The sequence below is a fragment of the Vanessa cardui genome, chromosome 22 (assembly GCF_905220365.1).
Source record: "Vanessa cardui chromosome 22, ilVanCard2.1, whole genome shotgun sequence".
Taxonomy (NCBI): Eukaryota; Metazoa; Arthropoda; class Insecta; order Lepidoptera; family Nymphalidae; genus Vanessa; species Vanessa cardui.
In genome coordinates, this window is record NC_061144.1 from 6,114,492 (window position 1) to 6,135,992 (window position 21,501).

Consider the following 21,501-nt stretch of genomic DNA (forward strand, 5'->3'; position numbering starts at 1 on the left):
TACCACCGGTTCGGAAAAAGGAACACCCTGACCTGAGAAGAACCGGCGAAAGAAACTCAGCGGGTCTTTTTTTTTGTCAAATTAATAAGATACATAGTAGTATATGATTAGAAATAGCCAGGAGGCGATCGTTTCATTCGCAAGGTGTGCTATCGAACATAAACTCGCTAATACCTAACCAAGTATGATTAAAGGAAAAAGCATCCACACCAAGACCTATACACACACACACACACCCACACACACACACACACACACACACACACACACACACACACACACACACAACACACACAAACACTTAAATAAATAACTGTAGAACATATAATATTGTTAATTTTTTGTAAATCTTTATAACGTGTTTGCATGTTGTATAAAATGTTTATGAAACACCCAAAGAAGGGAAAGGGACTGTTACTCCTTAATACAGATTATTTTATAACCTAGCGAGGAGTACAGTACTACACCCAACTGATTGAAATAAGATACAATTTTACAAATCAATTATAAAACTATAAACCACTCTGTTCAATATCTTTTTAATGAATAAAGATTTATTATTATTATTTTTTAACATTTAATGTTTCTCCTCTTTCGAGAGTGTTTAAACCTAAAACGCGGGCAGCAGCCAAGCGTTAAGGAGTGTTTATATTAAAAACGTGGACGATGAAGTTGAAGATGACATAAATTTTCGGGTGATACGGCAGGTGTTAAGAATTATGGCTTTTTGGAGCATGTGGAGTATATATGCGGGCATTTGTAAGGTGGTCAAACTTTTTGTTAGAGATTTCGGTACGATACCTGTCGATGAAAGGACTATTGGAACTATGTGAACTGTTTGTGCTTTCCATTGCGTTTTAATTTCTAAAGCAAGGTCTTGATATTTACTTATAGTCTGTTCGCGTTAAGAATGCAGTGAGTTGTCATTGTTTACCGGCCTGACTCCGCCCCCTTTGACCAATCAAATATTTTCAAATTACAAAGTCAAGTTCACATTTGATTAATTATTAACTGATATTTTTATTTTTATAATTTAATTTATTTTTTTATTTTTTTATTTATATTTAATTCATTCAAGCTGTACACGTAATAATTAATGTAACCTATAGCTACTAGATGACGTAATGTCAAAATATGTAAATTTCTACATCGCGATGGCAAGATTCGCAAACGATTGTATATAGTGTTAAGAATTTTGTTGATTAAACAACCCGATTCGATTTTTTATTTTAATGTGTATTTTTTAAATTCATTATACTTAGTCTTTAAAACAAATATAATTTGTTGAAATTTTAACACAAATATGCATACACCTTCACCCTGCTGTTAAAAAAGATTGGATTGGTCAGAGGGCGGAGTAAAATGACAACTCACTGCATTCTTAACGCGAACAAACTATAGTTTTTCAGAGATTGTGGTTTGTATGTTATATGAATTTTATTATTATTATAATTGTATAGTAAGTGTGTGGGGGTGGTGTGTGTAAAGTGGTGGTGGTACATACGCGGCGGCGGGGCAGGCTGAGGGCGCGCGGGCCAGCAGCTGCGCAAGCGCGGGGTGGTGTAGTTGGCGCGCGGCTCGCACGAGTCGGCCCCAGAGCCCCACCGTCGAACCACTGTCCATATTCTCGTCCACTGTCCTTACCTCATCGTCCGAGCTTGGCTTCACCCTGACAAATTAGTTATACAGGTATAAAGTAAAGTAAAAGTAACAGCCTGTAAATTTCCCACTGCTGGGATAAGGCCTCCTCTTCCATTTAGGAGAGGTTTTGGAACATATTCCACCACGCTGTTCCAATGCGGGTTGGTGGAATGCACATGTGTCAGAATTTCGATGAAATTTGTCACATGCAGGTTTCCTCACGATGTTTTCCTTCACCGCTGAACACGAGATGAATTATAAAGACAAATTAAGCACATATATATATAGTGGTGCTTGCCTGGGTTTGAACCCGCAATCGTCGGTTAAGATGCACGCGTTCTAACCACTGGGCCATCTCGACTCTTGGTGAACTCTCAGGTGAACCTTACTGTAAGGATTTTTAAAAACGCCACAGACTGCTTATCAATGGATCTTAAAGCCTTATGGCTCATTAGTTACAAATAGAAAAAAAAAAGTTGATTTTTACATGTGTTTTATTAGTAAGTTAAGTCGTTAAGGCAGCAGTAATCTTGGGAGGTTTTTTAATATTATATTTATCATTTCATCAAGGACATGAGATTATAAATGATGAATTGCACAGATTATAAACTCACAAACACAGTAGTTTTAGTACATCTCGGGCCGATTTCAGTTCGCCTGTGTCAGATCTCCCGTACGGCGAGTGGTGATGAAGGATATTAGATCGTTTCTGAATAGAGGCCCAGGCTGAAATATAGAACAGTATAAAAATATCCTTGCAAAAATGAAACTACTATAATCAAATAACATTTGTAATTACTGGAAGCATTTTCAATTTGGAAGTATTAATTATATATAGTAACAAAATTGAAAACAGTTTTCTTACCTAATAGGCAATTTCAGCAAACACAATATAAATATAATTTGTAATAAAACTAGTTATAACGGATTTGAATCGCGTATATTAATTATTTTTGGCAACCCAACGTTTCGAGCACTTTACAGCGTTAGTGGTCACGGGTAGTCTACCTGTTAATATACGCGATTCAAATCCGTTATAACTAGTTTTATTACAATGTGCAATCGCGAAAATTTAAGAACACATAATATAGTTTGTTTTGTTAACTAAGGCTAATTTTTTGACGTAAAAAATGGATATAAAAATCATCACCTTTGTTTTCGGAGTACATATATTCTGAGCCGGTTTTATTGATCTCCTCTTTGAGAACTAAGTCTTGTAAGACAGTGGTCATGGCTCCGGAGTTCTTTCCCGAGAATGGTTCGAATAGGTGACGCTCGCGACAGCTCACTGACTTGTAAATGTTGTGATCCACGGATATACGACACTTGCTTTCGGACTTAAGAACTGGCCAAGTTTGGAATTTCTGTAAAAATAGTTACTAACAATAGGCTATTTGACTGGTTTTATAAATCCATTTTATATTATTTAGTAGAGGTTAAGGAACCCAGTAAAAGTTGTTTTTTTTTATTTCTAGTACATATTTGCCGAAAAATATCATATTAAAAATTCCATATTTAAATAACGCGCGAAAACGCTACTTGGACAATATGGCGCTGCAAGGGGGTCGGTGACGTCACTTTGCTGTATTATAATCTGTGTGTACATGTAGTAGAAAAGCAAGGTTTACAACAAAGTGACTTCATCATAAGCCCGGCCAATCAGGACCTTCTTTGTCTCGTGTCAAACGTTTGAAAAAATGCATTTTTATTTATTGATTTTTGAATAAATTAAGTATTATTTTCAAGTTTCGTTAGTAAATAACCCATTTTAAACTCTTAATATACACTGATTACAATAATTTATAATTTATTTTTCGCATTGTCAAATAGCCTATTACAAGAGAGATTAAATAAGTACCTACCTTAAAATATTGATGCGAAATTAATTTAACTTAGATATAGAAGAATTATTTTTCAAGTGATGTAAAGTGTACTCTTGATTTTGGCAGGCCTTTGTGTATGCCTATCTTTAGATAGAAACCGTCCACTCATCATATATAGTAAAACAGTAATACTTAGTTATCAATTGTGTTCTGTTTCGGTTAAAAGGATTAGTGAGCTAGTGTACTTTCACTAGAGACATCAATATATAAGTAAATATTGGACAACATCACATACATTACTCTGATCCCAAAATTAGTAGTTAAAGCACTTGTGTTATAGAAAATCAGAAGTAACGACATACTATAACGATACCACAAAGACCCAACACAACAAAGAAAACTAATAAACTTATTCCATATTGACTCGGCCGGGAATCAAACCCAGGACCTCGGAGTGGCGTACCCATGAAAACCAATGTACACACTACTCGACTATGAGCATTGTGAAACATTACACCTTAGTTGCTTATTTGATACTATCTACATACAATAAAAAAAAAAAAACTCACACTTTGGAAATCATATCTCACAGTCTGTAATATTGACATGTACTTGTATCTGTCTGTACATTGGGAGAGGTCACGAGTCTTCACCAGTATGAGACTGGTATTCTCTTGTCCTCGGACCACATAGTCCACGTTGCATGTGCCGTGAATGTCTTGCTGGAATTTTAATATTTAAAGTGAATTTTTGTGCACAATCGGAGTTAAATTTGAAGATCAACTTTAAAGTTTTGAGTAAATAATGCTGATACTATAAATTTTATTTTTCACTATGCATTTTAGCATTTATATGCTTAATGAGTATAAATGTTAATTTTACTATTTTAATAAATAGTTAAATATTACATAATAGATATTTTAAATAGAAATGCATTCACCATTGTAGTTGTTTGGTCACATACAACTTTTTCTAATCATAATAATGTACAAAAAAAAATGCTTTTACTTTTAAAGAAGGCTGTCCTTACTAAGTTAGAAAGATAAAATATAATGGCTAAATCTGTTTAGTTTTTGTCTTTTAATTTTGTAATACTGGACTTTTACAAAAGATTATACTTACTTCAACTCCTTTAAAGTTGATGTCAAATCTTTTCATGCTGTTCTGAAAGAGAGACAGAATTGCTCTCTTGAAGTTGAGCACCCAATCCTCTTCAGCATCATCCGGACAGATCTCAGAAATGATTCCATCGTGGAAAGAAAACCTGTTTCAATGAATATTAAAATTTATTATAATATTTGTTCTATTCCACACATTTATATACATCATTTAATTAATATTTTTATAATAATATAATAACAGTATTATTTTAAGACAGAATTGAATGTAAATTCAAAATTTATTTTGATTGTATGGAATATAAAATAAACAAGTAAAATTGTCTATGTAACCAAAATGGTCTAGTATTTCAGTGAATAAATAGAATATGTAACTAATAACATACACATGTTCCAACAATTCAACTCATATTTGGCGAGCAAGTGAAACATTGTGAGAAAACATGCATGAGTCACATGCAATTCTGCCACATGCGTATACTCCAAATTCATTGGCGAAGCTTGTTTGTAAAAATCTTTATCAGAAGTGGTGGAGCCTGCCCTAAGAGACATGGGACATTTAGAGGCATTGCTTAATGTTTAAATCTATTAATTATTATGACTGTTACCTAAGATCATGTGATGTAACAGACTGCTTGAACTTTTCAGCCCTTTCAATTGGATAGTTCTCATCTTGATCAAGGATTGTGACTCCACTCAAACGCAGGAGCCCTTCACAGGGTTTAATGAATTGAACAATAGCCTGAAATAATTTAAGTTGTACTTAAAACTACTATCTGTGGGAAATATAGTTTATCGCAAAAATTATGCAATAACTTGCATGTAATTTCTCATCTATAAATTTACACCATTGAAGCTTAACAAAGTTTGCAATATTTTCAATCCTTGGATTCCAAGCTTGCTTTGTACCAAATTATATGAACATTGGTTTTCATAAAATCGAAACAGACAGAGTTAAATTCTCACTTATTATACTCACATAAATATTTTTTTTATTTATAATTGTATTATATTACCCAATCGGAATCAATTTCTTTTATTTATAAATGAAATAGATATATATATATATATATATACATATAACATTTTTATGGTTTATTATATTAAAAATGATGTAACAATAACATTATTAAATGTATCCATAGATTGCTTTTCTTTGTCAATACTTATGAAATTAAAAACTATACAATAACAATAAGTATTACAAAGTCTTTGAAATTTAATTTAAATTCTATTGTTTTAAAAGATTTTCTTTAAATATGAAATATAAGCTATACTAAGAAGTAATTAGAAAAATGAAGTAAAGGATTTATTGTTAGTAATACTTACACCAGATGTTATGTTTAGTGCAGATCGGTTATTGCTTGAACCAGCAAAATAAGTCTCCACATTTACTTTGTATTCATAGTTGTATATAATTGGCGTTAAGTATTTAAACTTCTCAGCTTCTGCAATTAAATTTAATAAGTCTTTAAATGCAAATTTTTGAATATTAAGTAATATTACGATAACAAAATATGAGATGAAAAAGATTCTCCATAAGTTTTTTTTAATATTGTCTATACAAATAATTTTTCATCGTATGTCTAGAATAGAACCTACTTCAATGTTTTATGACCCGGTTTAGAGATTGATATTTGAGAATAGTTTGTTTACAAAATATAAAACAGCTGATTACATTTTGACAGATAATGTCAAGAAAGAAAATCGGAAAGTACTAATAGAATAAAATGTGAACAAATATTGCAATGTTTGTATTAGTTCATAAATCAGTATTTTTTATATTTTTTTATAATAAATCTTGGCTATACCGATTACTTACGTGCACATGTTGGTGGTCCGCAAATGTATGGATCCTTTAAGGAATCTGTAATTAGAACATTTATTAATGGGAAGTTTTTAAAATACAATATTAAGTTAAAAATTTGATTTTCTTTCAATTTTGATGTTAGTTTTTATAATATAAGTTATAAATTACAAGTGTGAATGTAGTTAAAGTTCTTAATGCGAAGTATGCGCAGTAGAAGGCGTGAAGAAAGTTTTGTTCAAAGAACTTAAGGACACAAGGTAAAAATAAACAGAAGTAACTAGATTAGGGTCTACGGAGATTAAACATGACGCGATATTTTTTAGTTGATTTTTTAAAATGAATTGTTACACTTTTAGTTTTTTTTTGCTTTATTAATTACGAGATATTATTGAATAAGCCAAACACACCTCCTAATTATCATTTGTTTCATTTTCTCGGAACTAACATTTAGATAAACATTATATTAGATGATATAGGTATGGTAAATATTTATTTCAGCAATTTTGGATTATTTACATATTTAAAATACATGTTTATTATATTTAGAATACACGATAATTTTTATTATCATTAGATATCATACATACATCACATTTAGGACATTGATATAAGAGACTTATACTGACTCAGACTGCAATTTATTGTTCGTATAAGGTCCGAAAAAGGAAAATGTTTATTCAGAGTTGCAGAAAATTAACCTTCCAACTTTATGTAGGAGAAACGAAATGGTGGACCGTTTTCTATACTAAAACTCCGGAGATCCTTATCTCACCCTTGTCACAGAGGATCAGTTTGGTGTTAGTTACTCGAGTGAAAGGATAACTGTTACGCAACGTTGCTCAAAAACACAGGGTACATACGTTTAGCACAGGATTATGTTTCGTCGAGTTGGGATTGGTAGCTGTAAGCTTATAATGAACTATAATTTTTCTTGTTGTAGTTTAAATACAATGAAAACGCAGGTACAAGTTAAAGAAAATAATAATGACATAAATAAAAAAAACATATTAAAAAAACATTGCAAGCTATTAAGGTATTAAAAAAAGGTGGCCGTATATTAATCGTTGTGCTCAATATCATATTAAAAATGGATTCTAATTAATCTTATGTTTTTGTAATTTTCTGTATGCAAATTAATTAACGCGCGTATCTCGTATGTAGATAATCACATTTTGACTTTGCGGTAATCGGTTTTAGAATCATAATTATATTTATGTCAGTAAAACGAGCTTCATCGACCATTATATTTATATTTTAAAATAGTGATTATAATTATATTATAGTATTAATTTATTCTCATTAAATATATGGATACATATAGATATTAACTGACATTATTATTACGTATGTAGTTATATTAATTATAAAATAAAACAATAAAAATAATTTAAGTTTTAAAAAAATGTAACTCTTGTTATGTGTAACTTATAAAAATATTACCCTTGTTCAACATAGTCGGAAAAATTAAATCTACTTTTAAAATTTTTACGACCGAAAACCCTATTACTTATGTAATTAGCCTAACCAAGGATTAACCCTAGAACATGTTTAGATCTGTTCGCTTACGAACGTTTGAATATCGGCGTGCATTAGTATAAGTAACGCCCGTACTTCCAAGGTTTTTTAGTGTGTGTAAGATGAACGATAGAATGAAGACTGCAATAAATTCAAATTATGTTATATTTGTCAGCATGCTCACTGATAATTTAACATAGCGGCACTACGTGAGTGATCTAACTAGATACATGTATATGCTGATAGTTGGGCATTGGTAACCTTTATTTTTAAGTAGATTATAAAAGGACATTAACAATAATTATATGGCCGTTAAAGTATATTTAACACGTAAGTATAGATAACTAATAGAATATCATAATATATCAACATATACACATTGGCCTAAAACAATATAATATAATAATTTGTAATTTATAGCATTAATTATTTTATATTTCGAATCAATCATATTTTTAGAATTACTATATACGAACGTTAATTTTGTTAATCGCCTTACGAACTAACCTAAGATTTTATTATCTGTGGTAAAATGAGAAGTTTTGGCGGCCTTTTAAAAATATACTTTATTTATTAGACTAAATAAGAATTAATCATCGTGTACGTTTTACAGCTATTTATAAAGACAAATAAATGTAAATGATAAGTTTATCAAATAATATTGATTTTGATAATAAATTATTATTAAAAATATTAATATAAATGTATTATAAAAAAAAGTTTTTTTTCTTTATGATTAATTAGAACGCCGATGTGATCTCGCTGAGTGCTATTAGACGATAGTATTGTAATAATTATATATTATGATAAAATAATCTAACATTTAAAGTAAACATTTTATAAACTAATAATAATGTAGGTTTATTGTTATCATAAAATTGATAGGAATATTAGGAAAACATTACCAGAAAGTCAGTGACAAAAATATGTGAATCACTTATAATAATATTCATCAAATATAATACAATTAGGTATATATACATTCAATGAATATTTATAGCAAATATTTATTAAGTGAACATATTTGACTTTTATTAGTCTTACCTATCTATTTCAGTTTAAATTTATAACTGTACAAAAATGTACATGATATTTGATTTGTTTTTATTTTTAATTAATTTTGTGAGAATTTTAAAGAGCGACCTTTAGTACGAATTCGTTCATGTTCGACTACGAATTTCCGCCAGCGTCCTTTTTGGTCATTGTATTTCGATTGATTCGAAATAATTTTATTATTTTCATACATTTTCGAAAAGCTAAGAAAACGGTTAGGTATGTTTTTAAAATAATTTGCAGGCCAAGTTTCATGATGATTTTTCTTACTTTTTAAGGCTTTTTTGAAAAAAAAAAATTTAAAAAATATTGAAATAAATTCGTTTTACGTCTCGCATTTTTAAATTTGAACCGATAATTATGGTTTAAATGTTGAAAAATATCCAGTGTTTAATGGTTTTTATAAAACAAAAGAAAAAAATAGATTATAATTAAAACTTTTTTTTAAATAAATTATTGAACTTGCATTTTTGACAAATTTTGAAAAAAGCTAAAAAACGTGATAACTCAACAATTTCACTCATCACTTTTGGATTATGCATATGCGGGTTAAAATAATTGCAAATAGTCACCCGTATTACCTCCTAACGGATATACGTCGAGTTACCAATAACCCTGTATAAAGACATGGTTTTAAAAACTACGACTATAGCTAGTCCTTTTACAACTAAAAAGACATTTTAAATATTTTATTTTGGGAGTCCTATTTATAATAAATTTTATGTTAATTGGTGGTAGGGCTATGTGCAAGTCCGTCTGGCTAGGTGCCGCCTACTCATCATTATATTCTACCATCAAACAGCAATACTTTGTTAACAATATAGTTGAACGGTGAATGTCTATGGGCAATAGCTACCACTTACCATTAGGTATAGCCCATTTGCCCGTGCTCTTTTCAATATTATAATTTATATTATAAATAAATCGCAAACTAAAAAGCATAAGTTACTTTTTTATATTTTTAATATAAACGCACGAGAGCGAAGCCATAGTTAAGAAATAGTATGAGGTTTTATTCTTACAGTTAATAAAAAATTCACATTTCCTAAGTGACATTACGTAAGAACGCTGAATATAACATATATGGATAATTTTTCGCTCTATCGATCTGTATATTCGAAACTTTGATATATCTTAAAATGAAAGACGTGACGATACTATACGTCTTGTAGGTTTTAGACACGGTTTCGGTTAGAAAATTATTGTACTATTTTACAACAACTTAAGTGTATGAAATATATTTTGTTATTAAATTAATTTTAAGAGCGAATGAATGAATGGACAATAACGTGTAGTGAACATTTCGACACTCTCGATTGTCTTTGTAATTTTCAAGCAGTTACATGAAAAAAAAAACCTTTTGTCACAAATCAAATGCCAAAAAATTTGAATTCGAAAATAGAATAAAACGTTCAGTGATCAGAATTTTTATGTATACATATATTGAATAGAATCAAAAAATATATGAATGGTAGCGTAAGCACTGCACATAGTAAAAATATGAATACCTTGTGCCGTCGTATGGAAATCCTTGTTGAATGTGGAATGATTGAGTATTGAAATCCGTCGACACGGAATAATCACCCTACCGGCATCGAGGAATTGAGAAATAACAATACAATACGGAGCGGTTTGTACAAATCGGCAATAGTTCTTGCTCATGGCTTTTTTTCATACTTTTTCACAAATACGACCAAAACAATTTTCGAATCTAAAACTAGGCAACGTTTTATAGATTTACGGTTGAATATTTTTACTTTTAGTTATGCAGGTATTTATTGTTGTAATACAAAGTGAGTGAGTTTTTGTGTTGATGTATCTAGAGTAAGGTACTTAAACTCATTTTGAATTCATATATTTAACGAACTAGGCAAAGCTGCAGCGTTGTTAAATTGATTGGATGTCTCTAGGAAGCTGCCACCATCAAACAAATCCCATACTATTGCATCAAGGAGTGAGACAAGGGTGCGTTATTTCCCCCAAATTGTTCACTAATGCAATGGAGGATATGTTCAAGACGCTGAACTGGAAAGGACGTGGCATCAACATCAATGGCGAATACATCTCTCACTTGAGATTCGCAGACGAAATCGTCATCTCATCGGCTGATGATGTGATGTATGTATGTGATATTTAATTAATACTTTTTTTGTTGTCAGTATCAGCAAAAATATATGCAAGTTAGTTTATAAAAAATAAAATATAACAACAACAACAGCCTGTAAACTTTCGACTGCTGGGCTAAGGCCTCCTCTCCCTTTGAGGAGAAGGCTTGGAACACATTCCACCACCAGGGCCGTATTTAGGGGAGGGCAACCGGGGCAACTGCCCTGGGGCCTCCACATTAGTGGGGGCCACATTTTTAAGCAAGTTAACAAATACCGAGATATAGTCAAATTATAATAATGTTATTATTTAATATTTTAAAAGTTAACGATACAAGTAAATAAATCATAGCTTAGTGATTGAAATGAAAAAGTAATTAATTCATGATAATATAATTATTAGATTGTTCACGCTTCTGTTTGTCTAGGGCCTCCACTGCTTGTGGCCCGGGGGCCTCCAGACCTTTAAATCCGACTGTCCACCACGCTGTGCCAATGCGGGTTGGTGGAATACACATATGGCAGAATTTCTATGAAATTAGACACATGCAGGTTTCCTCTCGATGTTTTCCTTTACCAACGAGCACGAGGTGAATTATAAACACAAATTAAACGCATGAATATTCATTGGTGCCTGACTGGGTTTTAACCCGCCGTTATTGATTAAGATGCACGCGTTTTAACCACTGGGCTATCTCGGCAATATTGAAATAAAGAAAGGTTAACTATAAGCTTGTAAATAACGTAACGTAATATAATGAAAAAGTATGTCCTGCAATATTTCAATTGCATTTAATATATAAATTTAAATGTACAAGTACCTATATCAGATTACATTAAAATAAAAATAAAGTTGGTATACATAATAGGTACATTACATTAAATCTAATTATAAAACAACAATAAAATCCTTACACTTAAAATAAATAACTTGAAAAATACGGTAAACAAAAAAAGCATTAAGTACATTTAAATGAGATTTAATGAAAATAAATGTTTTGACAAGTACGAGCACACAAGTAAATAAATTAATTGCATACTCCACGTGCATAATAGATGTCCGTTTAACCTAATTACTCGATAATTATCAATATCTCGTAATATTTGCACCGGATATAGGATGAACTATGAGCATGCTTGTAATTAAAACTTATTACGATATAAATAACATATTAATTCGTAATCTTAATTGTTTCTTAGAATCGATAAATTGTTTGACATCTTAAACTGCTTTTTTTTAGTCCAACGTGCTAATTATTACTGAATTACTTTTTAGAAGTTTCGATAAGCTTATTTTACTAGATTACTTTATACATTTGTAAAACTACTTTTGTTTTTTCAATAATTTATGTAATGTCTATTGCCTCTGATATTTCGTTTCGTTGTGTTTTTATTTTGGTGAATTGAAATGCATTTAAATTTTAAATGCATATTTAAATTTCGTATTGAAAAAGGAAGAGTTATATTTACGTGATGGAATTTGTAATTAATACATTTAAAGTTTCGATTTTCAAGTTGTGTGGTGCAATATATTTGCTGAAAACAATAAAAGTTTACAACGTAATAAAATTTTATACTTCAATTTTCATTGTAGCGATGTCTATTTTTTTTTATTTTTTAACGGTTTCGCAATGATCTTATTCAAACAAAAAAGCAAATAGGAATAATGTATTCGTATGTGTATGTATATTTTTTTATATTGCATAAGACCTGTATAAGCAATGTCATTATAATTATTTCAGGTTTTTGTTAACATATTATATTATATAATATTATAAGACTAAATATATAGCACGAATACATTGATACATAAATAAACATGTGGTCTAATGTCCCTTACATGTACAGTTATGACAAGGAATATAAATACATGTATGATAATGAAAAATAAAAAAGAATAATATAAAAAAATGACATACTCCCCGATGCACGTACACTTGCAACGCACAGACACACAAATATCACACACCAATTCATTTTGTCGGTCACAAATCAAACCATTATTCAGCTTCGCGTACCGCACGTCACTCTTCAAATGACGAAAATCTCATTGAGTATCGAGGGTCGTTGTGGGGTCAAAGTAAACACTACTATCGCTCATTTATCTTAACGGAACACGCATTTTGTTGGATATAATATTATAATTTGTAATGAATATTGTCTGTAAACATCAATGATCGCACAGCTAGGGATCCGACGGGAAGTTGGCGGAAATACTGGATCGTGTTGCGTTCAATGTAATTTGATAAACGATTCGTCTTCGCATGCATTTATTTTGTTCGTATCTAAACAACGTGGTCGGGTAGATTGGAGAAATGTTGTTAATATGTATGTATATGTATATAATTGATAACGCTTTTTACCACTGAGTCAATAATTTCATAGATAATTAGTTATGTGCGATGATAAGCTTTTATCTTATGCATTATTCAACTTCATTAAACGTTCTGAATGGTAAGAAAGTTTTTAGAGGAAGAACAAAATCTTGTCAACAAATCTTTGTCGTTCTGAGATATATTTTATGCAAATTTGTTAACGTTGGACTATTGGTCAATAGTTGGTAGTGCTTCTATCGTCTGTCTATCATGAACCTACCACGTGGTTTCGTTTTTCGTATGGAATATTTATGCTTTAAAGCGATTGTTATTTGTATTTATGATATAGAAACTCCTTGTATATAGTATACCTATGTTTCGATGAAATCTGTTCACACGTGGTGCATCTTCAACACGCTATCAAAAGCACCTTGTTTGGTTATCAATAACTAGTCATCATAATAATTCTTTGTACACGTTTGTCAATGTAATATACATAATATGTACAAATGAAAACTAGCTTTGCTCCTCGGTTTCACTTGTTTCAAATGAATGAAGTGTATTGGTTTACTTATGGTTTCAGTTTCACTTGGATGGATCTTGCCTGTTAGGTTTTTGCCGGAATGCTCACACCCTGTAATTGCGAAGAAAAGTTATACGTTCACCAACGTCCTGTAATATTTTATTAGGTGAAGAGCAACCATCACAATCGACGTGAAAAAATATTAAATAATATTAATCAAACGTAAACAGAAGCTGCCCTTAGTATTGTGTTACTTAATATTCCAAGGTAAATAACGAAATTTTATTATCGATAGCTTTGGAAAAAAGCTGACTATAAAAACTTGATCACAAATCTTTGCATATTTATTTCTACTACTTCTCGTTATTTTTTTGGAAAATAAGAGTACTTCTATCTATACTGAATATGATGTAGATTACAATATGCTTTAGTTTTTCAGGTAACAAGTACTGAGCAAAAAGGGATTAATGCTAAAAACTGTATTAAAGCATTTCATATGTATGTCCGCTACTTAAGGTAATCGCATGATTTATTTCATTGTGTGTTCTTCACAGTAATTTCATTTTTTATTCTCATCTCTTTCTCAATTTCGAATTTGAAATAAATAACACAATATTACTTTATGCATTATTATACCTTAAAGAACATTTAAGGAAAAGCTGTTATTAATCGATTATTTTGAAAATTTGAATCCTATCTTTATGTTCAGCTACGTCCGCGCATTCCGATGAAGATGATGATTTTTTAAAACTTTGGCAATCATTTTCTTACCCTTCAAATACGTTTTCTTAACGAGCGTTTAAAAGTAAAGTTAACATGAGTGTGGTATTTGAATTTTTTAGATAGCTTCGGACATAATTTGATGGATCATGACCGAACTGCATTCAGCTTGAAACTAATTACTTAAAATAGTTATAGGGTAGCATTTTTAGTGTTAAATTTTACAGTAAAATACTCATATATAATGAGTTTTTTTTATGTATGACGTGCGATGTTTACAGAGTAGTATAGAGCCCGATTACACAGTAGAGATTAGATAGATAGTAGTAGAATTGTATTTAACTTAGGCACACTCAAAACTTTAGCGTGTGAGCGCCACAACCAACTATGTATCGGGCAAGAAAGTCTTCAAAATTCATAGCAATTATATTCTAACTAATTATCCGATGTTATGGCGATGTATTCCAATGGTAGAAGACAATATAACTACGATTACTTCATCGTTTTCTACAGTTGGAATATAGTATAAGTTGATTGAGAGAATTAATATAAATTTTTTTTCTTCTACTAATTCCAGAATCTGCATTAATTGCTTGATATGACATAGACATGCACGTATGTCACGGATCGTTTCTTCCCTTATTCGCTTTAAACACGATTATCCAATCGAATGCTTCAGTTGCACTTCAAATGAGGTTTCCACTTCATTAAATCAACTATAAAATTATATATTCGATACGATGATACTATTCTTACATTTAATAGCCATTTCAGAATATTTAGCCGTTGGATTTATAATTTTCCGAAAGGATATTTAGTAACTATTGATGTTTATCCGCAGAATAATAGACAGTTATTCTTCAATACCTATGTATATGTTCGATCGAAACACGATATTGCAGTGTAGTCTAAAGGTTGAATAAGCCAGTGTATGAATGGCACATGTATATAATACCTATCTTAAATTCAATCGTTCGAATCATAGCCGGCGGCCAATAGCCCGTCAGTTTTCTTGTTTGAAATAAATTAATATGTTAATATAATAATAATCATAATTCGATTGATTATATCCTACTGATATTTTACATATGTGGTTATACATAGTTGAAGTTATTAGACGAAGTGAATGAATTATGATTAAATTATATCAGAATTTATTGTAGTAACACGAGAAACAAAATGATACGATTTAAAAATATAATAATTCGTCAACACATCAAGGATGAATTAAAACCAATAATATGAATCGCAGTTTAACATGAAATCGTCGTGAAATATAATAATTATAGTATACGGGGTAATTGGTAATTCGACGTATTTCCGTTAGGAGATGATAAGGGTGACTATTTTCAATGATAATGATTGTTTATATATTGACAAATATCCAGTGTTTATTCTTTTTTATAAATCAGAAGAAAAAAATAGATTTTTATTGATTATTTTGTCTCAATAAATTTTTGAAGTTGCATTTTTGACAAATTTTGAAAAAAGCTAAAAAAACGTGATAACTCAAAAATGGTTCACTTTTGGATTATGCATATGGAGTTAAAATTATTCCAAATAGTCATCCCTCTCATATCCTAACGGATGTACGTCGAATTACCATTAACCCTGTATATGAAATAGGTTGACGGAAGGACAAATGAGCCATCTGATCGTAAGTGGCCATTATCATAGATGGTGCTATAAGAAATATTAATCATTCCTTACATCGGAGTGCGCCACCAGCCTTTGAAATGAAGATGTTATTTCCCTTGCGCCTTACGTATTTACACTGGCTCACTCCCTTCAAACTGGAATACAAGTATTGAGTACTGTGGACTACTGTTGGTGGTGGAATATAGGATGTGTGGGATAACCAGACAGCCTTTCACAGTGCCGTTCCACTGAGTATCTTATCAAAGTCAATGAAAATTTTAATAATCAATGCATTTTTAAAAATCGAATGTTAATATTATTCTAAAAAATTGTGTGTTATTTTTTTGTAATGTCTAATTGAACGCTTATCATATTAGTCTATCGATTATAACCGATTATACTAATTAGTTTGTTGTGTTAATATCTAGTCACAACAAAACTAGATTGTGCACTTATGACTAATGTAATGTTGTTTTGTAAGATCTGAATGAATCTACCGCTTTCAAATGACTTCATGTTAAATCAATAATATAATTTTAATCGATATATTTTTCAAACTTGAATAAATAATATGAACATAAGATAACTTTAAGCTTAAACGCAAAGACGAAACACCTGTTGCAGAGGTGGCGCTGAATGACCTACCTATTGTTAATGGATAAAAACATAACTTGTAAATTTATATCATTTAACTGCAAGAACGTAAAGCGTTCTGCACAATGTATTCGCGAGTTATGTAAAACTTCACATTTAATTGCTTTACAAGAATGCTGGTTATTACCGACGGAGTTATCTTTTCTTGACACATTAAGTGAGGACTTCAGCTCTACAGGAGTGTCTGCGGTAGACACATCTACTGGTATTTTACGTGGGAGACCATATGGAGGAGTTGCGCTGCTATGGAGACGTAGTGTTTTCCAAAATGTGTCCGTTGTGCAGTGTAATATCCTATCTTGTAACACTATCCTAATAGCACAGATACGCGGGTTGCGTATCTGTGCTATTAGGATAGTGTTACAAGATAAATCGATCTTAGTGATGAGTGTATATATGCCTACGGAATCAGTTGCGAACCTAATGGATTTTACAGACGTACTAAGCTCGGTAAATGCTATTATTGATAGTTACGAGGAAAACTGTGTATATATATTGGGGGACTACAATGCGCACCCTTCTGAGCGGTTTTATAACGAACTTACTCAGTTCTGCTCGGAACAAGAATGGACTTGTGTAGATACTGAAATATTAGGTTTACAGTCTAATACTTATACCTTTCTAAGTGAATCTCATGGATCTAAACGGTGGCTCGACCATTGCTTAACCACTAAAGCTGCTGTAGATTCCGTGAGCAATGTTTATGTATTGCATGATGTGTTGTGGTCTGACCATTTCCCTCTGGTCGTAGAATGTAATTTAAATGTGCTACTACCAAAGAAACTTTGTTTAAGCAGGTCTTCTCTAAATGACATTCGTTGGGGAGAAAGAAGTCAAGAACAGATAGATATATACCAGAGGGAATGTCACGAAAGGTTAAGAAACATTGACTTCCCACATGAGCTTCGTGATTGCGGTGACTATAGTTGTAATAATTCAGAACATAGAAACACAATAACAATGTTGTACAGTGACATTGTTCAAGCTTTGATAGATGCCTCCGTGGTGGGTCGAAACAGTAGGTATCGTGTAAAGAAAATAAGAGTGATAGGTTGGAATAAACATGTAGCCGAGGCGCACAGGGAGGCAAGACAAAAATTTCAATTATGGCTGTGGTATGATAAACCAACCGAAGGATATGTTTATAAGGAAATGTGCGAGGCTAGAAGGATTTTTAAATCTCGTTTAAGGTGGTGTCAAAACCATCAGGAGCAAATTAAAATGGATATTCTAGCTTCACATCATACGAAAAAGGATTTCCGCGGTTTCTGGAAGAATACTAACAAAATGAACAGCAAGCCTTCTCTCCCTGTGAGTATCGGTGGTGAGTGTAAGCCTGAAAAGATTCCTGATCTTTTCATGGATCACTTTCGCGTAAAATCACCACGAGGGCTTTCTCAGTCAGTGATCAATGTTGAGTCCAGCGTGGAAATGTGTATTAAGTTCAAATATAACAAAGTTGCACATATAATCAAACATATGACTAGAGGTAAATCCCCGGGCCATGATGGACTTAGCATTGAGCATCTTCAATACGCTGGGCCACATCTTCCCAGGGTTTTGTGTATGCTGTACAGCTTTTGTTTGAGCCATAGTTTTATGCCTGGCGAGATGATACGTACGATAGTTGTGCCTATTGTGAAAAACAAAACTGGCGACTTGGCTGATAAAAACAACTATAGACCTATTTCGTTGGCTACGGTCATCTCGAAAGTGTTTGACAGCGTGCTCAATATAGAATTAAATAAATTCATAAAACCGCATGATAACCAGTTTGGATTCCGACCTGGATTGTCTACGGAAAGTGCTATACTTTGTGTTAAGCATGCTGTCACATACTATACTAGGCGTAAGACTCCAGTTTATGCATGTTTTCTTGACATGTCGAAGGCATTTGATCTGGTTTCGTACGACATCTTATGGCGTAAAATGAACGAGATTGGCATACCTTCGGAACTGACCAATATCTTTAAATTTTGGTATGGAAATCAGGTCAATAATGTCCGATGGGCAGGAGCATTGTCACGTCCATATGGGTTGGAGTGTGGAGTGAGGCAGGGAGGATTGAGCTCGCCAACACTCTTTAACCTTTATGTAAACGATTTAATCACCGAGCTTAGCAGCACCAGGATCGGCTGTTACATAGACGGTATTTGTGTCAATAACATTAGCTATGCCGATGACATGGTGCTGTTGAGTGCGTCTATTTGTGGTCTTAGAAAACTGATGGCCAAATGTGAGGATTATGTGGGAGGTCATGGTCTAAACTATAATGCAAAGAAAAGTGTAGTGATGGTTTTTGAGGCCGGAGGTAAAGTGCCAAGTAGTGTACCACCTGTAATGCTCAATGGTACAGCACTGCAAAGGGTTTCCCAATTTAAATATCTTGGTCATATATTGACCTCAGACCTCAAAGACGACGCTGATATTGAAAGAGAACGGAGGGCGTTGTCAATGAGAGCGAACATGCTGGCTCGCAGGTTTGCGCGTTGTTCGGAGAGTGTCAAGGGCACGTTGTTCAGAGCATATTGTATGAATTTCTACACGTGCAACCTGTGGGCCAAGTATTCGCAAAAGTCGTACAACGCTATTCGTGTTCAATATAATAATGCTTTCAGGGTGCTGATGGGGCTGCCCCGATTTTGTAGCGCATCAGGGATGTTCGCGGAGGCGCACGATTTTTTTTTTTTGTATTACTAACAAAAATGAGTCAATGATACTCGAAATAAATATTATTATTATTATTATGCCTAGTCCGCAAAAAGGCTGATATTTGTGGAAGATTTGCATCTTCGTATGCAGATTTTCTTCATGAGTCGAGATGGCTTAGTGCTGAATATTCATTTGTGTTTTTAATTCATCTCGTGCTCGGCGGTGAAGGAAAACATCGTGAAAAAACCTGCATGTGTCTAATTTCATAGAAGTTCTGCCACATGTGTTACCCCAACCCGCACTGCAACAGCGTGATGGTATATGTTCCAAACCTTCTCCCCAAGGGGAGAGGAGCTAACTAAGGCCAGCAGTGAGAAATTTACAGGCTGTTGTTGTTGTTGTTGATGCAGATTTTCTCACGATACTGCCAATCATGAGATGAATTATAAATACGAATTAAGCTCTATGTTTGTTGAGTGAGGCAAACCCGGATTTGAATCAGTATCCGCTTTCGGTCAAGATTGACCTATTGCCACTGAGCTATATCTGATAATAGCTTACTACGCATAAATTAATTTTTAGGTTCGACGGCACAAAACTTTGAATACTAAACTAAACGATGTAGACTTTTTCTAACTAGTTTCCTTAATAATATAGTCAAAGTCAAATGTCCCCCAGATTCAAAATATTTTTCAAAGATTTCCCTAGCAAAAAAACACAATGTGTGCTGCCAAGCTCTTAGTAGTTCTTCTACCTCCAAACAAATAATTTTAAAGGGTAAGTGAGTCATGTTTTGCAGTACAGCGTTACGATGTGTTTATAAAAAGCTATATTCCCTTTCGGTTATAATACAAGACCAATACAATTAGGTGGATCATCATCCTATTTAGCAAAAAAAGAGTGGTGAGAATGTACAGAATATAAATTATTCTAAACGAGAAATTAAATAACTTTCACGTGCTTGCTTTTAACGATGGTCATGTTTTATTTATAACACGTACAATTTAAAAATGCATATTCATATTCAAAATTGTGGACTGAGAATATTGGAATATTGTTAAATCAGTATCCAACGGATTTCGGTAATATAGCTTAATCCATTATTGTTCTGTGTATTGTTAATTGAATATTCAGAACTGATTAAATTGTGTCACTTAATTGTCAGTCAGTATGTGTATGGATTCGAAGCCTTATATCATTACAGATTATACATGCCTGTTCTTTCATTGGATAATTTAGTTCAGTTTATTGAGTAATTGGTATTCATTTATGGAGCTCTGGAGAGATCTTATATTAAACATTCCGAATCATTCATTTGTCTGTCTTTCTACAGCCTATTGCAATCGAAATATAAATATATATTTATTATAATAGAACCCTGTTACACTTAGCTACATGTATCCATTAAAACTTCTAATGTTTATTGCTTTGCCGACATTTAAACCGCCATTTTTCTACTAATTCGTAGTACAATACAAGATTTGGACCCCTGATATTGTGTCAATTGAAGGTGTCGATGTCAGACTTCTTCGTTTGGAATAGGCTGTACAATGTTAAACCTTTGCCAGTTGCGTAGCACAAGTGATTAATGACTAATGCTTAACTATAGACTGTTGTAACAGGCAATTTAATAAGTATTTTTTTACAATGTCAGCAAGAAAGTTACATATGTTTTTTTTTTATTTTAAAAATCTATTTTAATGAGTTGGTTAAATCAAAATAAAATCATATTATCTAAAAACTGATTTTATCCACATCGAAGTGTGGCTAGCGAGTTGGTTAGAAAATATACAAATACTAATACTACTACTATTTCCACATTTGCTTATGATCCGATGGGACAGAAAATTCAACACGATCGACAAGAGATCCAGCGCAGGGTATAAGCTTTACTTGCTTTTACATACATATTTATTTTCACGTTAATTACATGT

General features: G+C 32.2%; 1 protein-coding gene across 1 annotated transcript in view; it reads right to left on the reverse strand.

Moving 5' to 3' along the window:
• LOC124539451 overlaps positions 1 to 13,121 on the reverse strand; it is a 66,874-nt gene extending 53,753 nt beyond the window's left edge. The window contains exons 1-9 of the mRNA XM_047116846.1: positions 12,985 to 13,121; positions 6,405 to 6,449; positions 5,912 to 6,030; positions 5,191 to 5,324; positions 4,587 to 4,728; positions 4,034 to 4,186; positions 2,792 to 3,005; positions 2,256 to 2,367; positions 1,505 to 1,669 (exon numbers count right to left, since the gene is read on the reverse strand). Of these exons, the coding sequence (XP_046972802.1) occupies positions 1,505 to 1,669; positions 2,256 to 2,367; positions 2,792 to 3,005; positions 4,034 to 4,186; positions 4,587 to 4,728; positions 5,191 to 5,324; positions 5,912 to 6,030; positions 6,405 to 6,449; positions 12,985 to 13,042 (1,142 nt within the window). The 5' untranslated portion in view covers positions 13,043 to 13,121. The remainder of the gene's footprint in view (positions 1 to 1,504; positions 1,670 to 2,255; positions 2,368 to 2,791; positions 3,006 to 4,033; positions 4,187 to 4,586; positions 4,729 to 5,190; positions 5,325 to 5,911; positions 6,031 to 6,404; positions 6,450 to 12,984) is intronic.
• Positions 13,122 to 21,501: the final 8,380 nt, after the last annotated feature.